At 45.8% G+C, this 8,381-nt stretch overlaps 1 protein-coding gene across 1 annotated transcript in view; it reads left to right on the top strand.

The window, feature by feature from the left end:
- The window catches only part of arid3c (AT rich interactive domain 3C (BRIGHT-like)), a gene marked incomplete at its 3' end in the record, with an annotated part of 105,605 nt that extends 97,903 nt beyond the window's left edge, over positions 1 to 7,702 (top strand). Inside the window, exons 4-8 of the mRNA XM_079516888.1 lie at positions 536 to 719; positions 2,349 to 2,599; positions 4,129 to 4,422; positions 6,412 to 6,501; positions 7,491 to 7,702. Of these exons, the coding sequence (XP_079373014.1) occupies positions 536 to 719; positions 2,349 to 2,599; positions 4,129 to 4,422; positions 6,412 to 6,501; positions 7,491 to 7,702 (1,031 nt within the window). The remainder of the gene's footprint in view (positions 1 to 535; positions 720 to 2,348; positions 2,600 to 4,128; positions 4,423 to 6,411; positions 6,502 to 7,490) is intronic.
- Between the last annotated feature and the right edge of the window lie 679 nt (positions 7,703 to 8,381).

Below are 8,381 nucleotides of genomic sequence, written 5' to 3'. Positions count from 1 at the left end.
TCAGCTTCATTGTTTCACTATTCAAAAGTGGTTAAGTGCATCTGTGGGCTTTTGAACCAATGAAAAGTTTAGAGAGCTTGTGACTAAATAATGACTACATTGGATCCACACACATTTTTGTCATGGTTTTAGGCTATTTCCATTCGTTGGTTCGTTCGTGCCTTCGTTCGTTGGTTCGTCCGTTGGTTCGTCCGTCTGTCCGTCCGTCCGTTCGTTCGTTCGTTCGTTCGTTCGTTCATTTTTCTTATGATGACATGCCCAAAATAGGGCCACCAGGTTGAAAGTGGTGAATTATTCCTAAAATCAACATGTCGTGAAGTTTAACTTTGAGTTGAAGTATGGCAGTGTGTGAAAAAGAGAAAGAAAAAAAATAATTTCCTTTTTCGCCTTACAGAGCTGTCAAAGCATTTGACTGGCTGTAGATAGATTGGTCTTATAAGTAAGACGCGTTGGGGAAGGCGTCGATGGAACCAGGAACCAGGACGGTAATGGAATTGATTGTGGATATTGTGTTTTGCCTTTTTTTCCTCTGCAGGGACTCCGGTGAATCGGATTCCTATCATGGCCAAGCAGGTGTTAGATCTGTACATGCTCTACAAGCTGGTCACAGAGAAAGGCGGCTTAGTGGAAGTCATCAATAAGAAAATATGGCGAGAGATCACCAAAGGCCTCAACCTCCCTACCTCAATCACCAGCGCAGCTTTCACCCTACGAACACAGTGAGTACTGTAGCCCTCCCTGAGTACCACAGCACTGTACTACTAAGGCACTGTTTCCCAGTACAGTACCACAGCACTGTACTACACACTAAGGGCCGGGCTACACTGGTGGCGGAATTGGCGCGGAATTGGTGCGGGGAGTCCGCAACGGTACGCTGCCTCTATAATCAATGGAACCTGGCTACACCGAGCGCAGCTGCGGTGCACAGGTTGTGCACGCGTGAATCATTTTTTTCACGCAAGTGCTCTATTTTTCCACTTGTCCGCAGCCCTTCGCCTCGCCTCCCCTCCCCTCCCCTCCTCTCCTCTCTGGAAAAAAAAAAAAACAGTAAATACGCAACTCCCCGCGGGACGGACAAATTGTCGGTGCAGCCACCTAAAACTCACATTCAGCTCCACCCGCGGCACGGTTCCGTTCCGTCCCCAGTGTAGCCTGGCCGTAAGGCACTGTTTCCCAAACGGGTCGCGAAGTGAATACCCCATAGCAGATCTGCTATTTTCTCTAATTTGAGTCCCGGGCAAAAGTCTAATTTTGCACGCACGCATGCTATAGCTATATTTTGACAATTTTTGACAATATAATGACATTTAGGGTTGCCAGGATTAAAGTGCATGAAAGCAACAGCGTCCCTGGCACACACAACTATACACGGTTATTTTTCACAAGGATTTGTTAGATACTCACAGTGCACTCAGGCCCAAGTCCAGGGTTAGACTCTCCCATCTTCTTATTTTTTTCCCCTCATGAATATAAAAATAAGGGCTGACCTTTGATTATGACTGTCCACAGACACGCTCATTAAACACAATAACATTTATTTTGTGCAAAGACGGTGTTTGTGTGGTGGATTGCAGTGTGATTCATGATAATTATGGCATTATAGAGGCACAGGGCTTTGGATCCATGTTGTCATGCACTTGATAGATGGCAGCATGTTGCCACATGACACATCCAACAACCCTGCCATCTTTACCACGCTCACACGCCACCTGGAGAGCTCACATGTAATGCCCAATTAGCAACAAATCTACTTACTGAATATGTCAGTGTTGGAAGAACTACTCAGTTTCCACAAATTATGCAAATACTCAATGTTACAAGTTACTTAAAGGGGAATACCACTCATTTTCAACATTTTACTATGTCATTAATATACCTTAGAGCTGTTGAAAAAATCATTAACATGGTGAAGTACATCTTGATGACATCATCAAGATATACTTCACCATGTTAATGATTCTTTTCAGACCTACAGTTCTAAGAAACACGGAATGGGGGGACTTTTTATTATTATTTCCACACAACAGCTCTAAGGTATATTAATGACATGGTAAAATGTTGAAAATGAGTGGAATTCCCCTTTAATATTTCAAATCAAAATTTGACTCGAACAGAAGCACAAAGGTATTGTAATCAACGTATAATTACAGTAGCAAAATTTGTCAAACTGTTTCTGTCTGTGGTAACCAAGAGATTGTGATGTTGTAGCATTTTACTGTACTGTACTGTACTGTACTGTACTGTACTGTACTGTACTGTACTGTACTGTACTGTACTGTACCTCTACCCGTGTGAATGTGAAAATCTATCTATCGATGTATCTATCTTATGTATCTATGTATCTGCAGGTATATGAAGTACCTCTACCCGTATGAATGTGAAAAGCGGGGCCTCAGTTCTCCCGGCGAGCTTCAGGCAGCTATCGACAGTAACCGGCGCGAGGGCCGCAGGCAGAGCTACGGCTCAGCCATCTTCAACTACTCCCCCGTGGGGACCCCCACCTTCTCCTCCTCCCCGAAGATGTCCCACCACATGTCCCACCTGTCCATGCCCACGCACAACGGGGTGCACATGACCCAAGGCCCTATCATCAAGAAAGGTGAGCAGGACTTTGCACTATTAGGCAATAGGCCTGTCACTATTAATCGCCATAATCATTTCCATGTTGAATCTTTTTTGTGATTTCCATAAGAGAAAGGGAAGAAGGGTAAAGAAAAAAAATCCTTAAATATTTTTAAATAAGTGGAACATTTTAACAACACAAATCTTGTATGGGAGTCCCTGGCACAACATATTTGTAGGTGGGTGTCCACGGCCAAGTACATATTACTTTGGGGTGCAATGAGAACCATGCACCATGGGCACCAGTAGCTCAGGGGTAGTTTGATCCCCTAGAGTTAGTGTCGAAGTGTCCTTGAGCAAGACGATGAACCCCTAATTTCTCCCGATGTACAGGTTGATGCCTTGTTTCCTCTGTCATCGGTGTATGAATGCCATGTTTAGTGCCTTGGATAACAGCGCTATAAAATGCACCATTTACCTAATACATGATAGGGTTATATATAGAGATGTGTGATGTCCATTCCACCACTGATTTCATCTGCTGTCATAAACCCGTGAGTGACTACACACACAAAAACACACACAAAACAACACAACAGCACCCACACATATGCACACACGCGCACACAAAGAACGACACACAAAACCACAACGTGGGCCGAGTTTTATGCCCACGCTTGCTTAGCATGATGCCAGTTCCCCTTTTTTATAAATAAGTCACTGCACAAAATGTAATCAACAACGTGATTTGCAAGCCTGATTTATAATTAGTCACACGGCGGTGTCGCATGCCGAAAACAACATAAGCTACGAGCTTGTAGATCGGCTATTTTCGACTATATGTGGCACAAGGCTGCAAACCGAGTACGAACTCAGCCCGCCGTTTGCATGATCAGGCCCGGCGGGCCTCTGAAGTTGAAACAGTTTCACAACCGCCATGGGGTCGTATGTAGCCTATGTATACTCGCTCATCCTGGTGTAGTGTTGTGGGCACAGTGTGGTCACTGCATGCTCCCAAAGAGGAAACATCTTGGCAGGAACTTCCTCGACAAAAAGGAGAGAGATGTCGATGTTCCCTGTGTGTCACGCCATACTGTGGAATGTATGGGGGGGGGGGGACAATAACACAACGGATGGGGGGCATTGTGCCATTTCTAAGTGATTCATCAGACTATATTATGACCAGCAAATGCTCTATGCACAGCAGCCATATTGGAAGGCATTGGTCTGCTTCCTTATTTTCTTTTTTTTTAAGGCTCCATTCTATTCTGGTCAAACAGCTGATGTTGTGCGTGTTGGTTCACTGGAAACACTCTGCTACACCAGTGGGTCTCAAAGTGTGCTCCAGGGACCCTCATGGTTCCTTGAGGGGGTTCCAAATGGCCCCTTACGGGTGTATACAGTAATTCTGAGAGTGTACAAATGGAACCAAATGGACGCGTAATGGTCCATTTGGTTCCATTTGAATTTGGAATTCTAATTCCATTAGAATTTGGAGACAGCAACAACATAGAATGTCAAGATCTAACACTAATCACAGGCCCTCATGTTTTTCCTCCCACCCAGAGGAGCCCATGATGGCCAGCTGTCTGCCGGGCCGCATGGTCATGCCCATGTCCCTGCATGGCGGGCACCATGCGGCGGCCGCCCAGGCCGTGGCGGCCCAGGCCCAGGCGGCCGCCGCCATGCAGGCACATGCTCTGGAGCAGCTCCGGGAGAAGCTGGAGAGCGGCGAGCCTCCAGAGAAGAAGATGATGATCCTGGCCGAGGAGCAGCAGAGACTGATGCAGCACGCGCTGCAGCACAACCTGCTGGCCATGGCCACACAGCTACCCATGAACATCAAGCTCAACAACAGAGGTATACCGCTGGCGCCATCGCTACTCTTAGCATTGTTGTTGTTGTTGTTATCATGGCCACACAGCTACCCATGAATATCAAACTCAAGGTACCGCTAGAGTTATCATTATAAGTATTGTTAGCATTTACATTAGCGTTAGCATTATCGTTCCTTATCACTATCGCCATCGTGATCGTGATCGTGATCGTGATCGCTATCGCTATCAGTATCACTATAGGGTGGCAATGGCTCAGGCGTAGATTGACCGGATGGGAACCGAGAGGATCCAATGATGATGTCTATGTCCGACTTTGTGTGGTATCTAAGATAATGTTTGTTCCAGCTGGTTAATTAGATTCAAGTATTTGTATAATCATTTCGCTCACGTGACTATATCTGTTCTACAATCTGTGACGTTGCAAGCTTGTAGATAAACTATTAACCCCCATCCGCCGTACTACATATATAGGAAAGTGATCAAATTAATATCAACTATCTAATAATAATTGAATCAAGCAACTTAAAGTGGTATGGGGTGCACACTAAAAGAGTAGGCATTCAAATGACCCCAGAAGTGTTTTAAAGTGAAATACTCCTAATTCTCTTGATGTAACCAAACATGTGATACCTGCAATGTAGTTTATCAACATCCATCACAATGAAATGGCATCCGCCTCGATGCACAGTATTTCAACATTTCACCAACTAATGGTATTTATTTTTAAAGATGATGGGTGGTGAATCCAGCATCACAGCGCGATGCCCAGGCCAACTAATACAGGCACAATTCATCACATCATAATGTGCAATTTCAAAAGTGGGGGATGGGTGGACGGACGGACTAAAAAAAGCTGCATGCGAGTTGTTTATGAAGAAATAACGTTTTCGCGGCCAGGGGCAAAATAAGCAGGTGTCATGAGTAAAAATGTTGCTGTCTTCTCGGTGCGGTTTGATAGGTGCAGAGAGGCGAGGATTCACGCCGAAGCCATAAGTCACTACCTAATGATAGAGGTTAAAGGAAGAATGAGAGCCCGATCTTCCCATGTGTGATATCATAGCTGTCTGCATCACTGCACCTCTCATATTAGTCATAATAGCAGGCTTTGCACTTAATACTTGATGGGAAAATGAGTGAGAATCTCTCCCGGGTTAATTCACACACTGGCCCGTCTGGCTCTCTCCCTCAAGCATAAACACTGTCATTTAAAGATTAGCGCCCCCCAACCCCCAACACTATTATTTGTCTGTGCTCTTCCACCAGATGCGAGGATTCTGTGTCCGTGGCACGACGCACGTGAACGAGCGCGTTTGCTCGTTTGCATCAGTTCACAGATTGTTTTATTATGTTTCAGATCGTGGCTGTCGGGTGGCAACCTTGTCTGTCAAAACTCGTACTTTTCAAGAAGCGAACGTAGCCTTGTTCCAATGGATCCTCATACTTTTCATTGGTTCAATATTTCTAACACCCCAGACAGACACAAACATATTTCTTTGCCAAAATTTGACAATCTACATTGTTACTTTTGCACGACACTGTTGTACGATGAAGTAGGATACAAATTTATAAAAATAATAAAGTAAAGTTGAAATATGGAGATGCAAGGTTTCTGCCAGCCCTCTGTTGCCAAATCAGCGCTGGCCGGCGTTCTGTGCCACGCGCGTCACGTCCACATTCGAGGCGCCTTCTGTTACAGTCCGATTCCGTTTTGATTCTTCGAGAGCGAGCCGTCAAAAGTTCCCCAGATACACTCAACTGTGCGGCGCGATAGGGACTCGCCTGCGTGACACGAGACGGCAAGCGATAACGGACACGTACAAATGGTCGTAACATCTTTTTGACAGTTCTTTCTACCCCCCAGAACTCTTTAATAAACTGCTCCTTATCCTGTCATTCTTTGAGTTATCACCAATACTCTGAGCGGAGCTCCCCTCTTGCTTCTTGTGTTCCTTTTCTAAATGCCTGGTATTGAGTTTTTCTCTCTTTCGCTCTCTGCCTCCCCTCTTGACAGATGACAGACAAGAGACCGCATTGAACCTGTCTACCAACGGCATTAGCAGCATCAACATGTCAATAGAAATAAATGGAGTTGTCTACACAGGTAAATAGAGGAGCCGTTTGCTGATGTAATTGCAAGGCAGGAAATTCAATAAGTTATAGCAGCGCCCCGGCGCTTAGTCCTCTGCACAATTTGATGTCTTTGCTATAAAATCCATCGTAATGAAGTGGCAGTCCAATAGAGTTAAAAAAGTTAAATATCTCAGAATTGGGCCTGTGGATTTGAGGTCGATGGGGGCTTATTGTCTTACGTGCCTGGGAGTGCAGGGAGGGCGGCCCACTTTAGCCTCCGGAGAAGCAGCTCTTGTGCCTTCGAGCGGAGGGGCCGTAATTACCTTTAAAGAAAGGCAATTCATGTCAGGGCATAAGCCCTCTACTGGAAACTTCCATTGGATGTGAAGTGGCCATCATATCTAGCTGAGAGCTTCCTTCCAGAAAGACACTTCATCCAGAAAGATAGATAGCTTCCCCCCACCCTTTTTTCTTTTCTTTTGTCACTATGAAGTGTAACCAAGAATCTTCCATGACCTGAAACTTTACAGAACCCATAACTTTCTGTGAGGGCTTTAGTTTATTTTTCACAACGTGGTTCAAAAGAGCCAGACAAGCCACTCTGCCCCTGAACTTTGTAGCTTGTACATCTGCTATTTCTGTATAGTATTGGTAAATGTTTAATAATTACAGAAATATATAATAAGTCCCTGGCACAAAACATTTTCAGAAAATACACATACATTTTCAAAAAGTTTGAGAACCACTGCATAGTAACAGAGTAACATAGTATCTGTCCCCAACTCTTTAAAAAAAACATTTCCGGGTGGTTACGAATGTCATCCAATCAGGAGCAAAGCGTTTTTTTGCCCACGCTTGTTGAAGCCGCGCACTAGCATCATTTCCATCCACCTGATTGGATAAAATTGGTTCACATCACCCTGTGAGCTTGTAGGTTGGCTATCTTTGGCTAAGATCATTTCAAAAGAGACTTAAGGGAGACTTAATCTGCAATTAACCTGTGCCCCTCCTGTCCTCTAGGAGCGCTGTTCGCTCGCAAGCCAGCCATGGCGGGGATGGCGGCAGGAGGCGCTCACCACCGCGCCAACCACTCCAGCTCTCGTCAGTCTCAGGGAAAGAGCAGTCCGGGTCTTCCTCCCGTGCAGCCCCCCACCCAGACCCCCTGCTCCTCCTCCTCCTCCACCACCTCCTCTTCCTCCTCGCTTCACGGACACGGAAACCCATCCCCATGAGTCCCCGTCCGCAACACCCCCCCGCCCCATCTCCGAATCCTCCATGTCCGTCTGTCCGTCCCTAAAGACACCAGGCGGTCAGAGATACAGACCCCCCCCCCCACACCACCCCCCTTGAGAGAGACTATTGCTGTTGTTGGACCCAGCTTCCATGATGTCGACATGGTTCTGTATGGCTCAGCAAACCCATAGACCACATACGTTTATGTAAACGCACGCACGCACGCACGCACGCACGCACGCACGCACGCACGCACGCACGCACTATACATACCTCAACATCAGACACACGCCTGTACGTTCCACACTGTGCGTGTGCGTGCGTGCGTGCGTGCGTGCGTGCGTGCGTGCGTGCGTGCGTGCGTGCGTGCGTGCGTGCGTGTACTTGTATTACTATACTTGTGATGTCCCCATAAATAGGCTATAGCAGCATTTGAAAAACAGACAGCGTAGACATACATAGTAGTTTTATAGTTAAAACAGATTGGATCTAGGCAAACAATTTACAATTGGCAAAAGATTCAAGTTAGGGTCAGGATTAGATGTTTAGAGGTTCGGAGTTATGCAACTTAATCGAAAATAGCAGCTCTACAAGCTCACGACGCTAAGCTATTTTTGGCTTTAGGGTTAGGGTTAAAAATGGCATGCATTTATAAAATTGCCATCCAAAAATGCTGAT

This window comes from Electrona antarctica (assembly GCF_951216825.1).
Source record: "Electrona antarctica genome assembly, chromosome: 12".
NCBI classification, from domain to species: Eukaryota; Metazoa; Chordata; class Actinopteri; order Myctophiformes; family Myctophidae; genus Electrona; species Electrona antarctica.
Note: the sequence above shows the minus strand (reverse complement) of the source record. Positions and strands in the feature narration are given on the sequence as shown.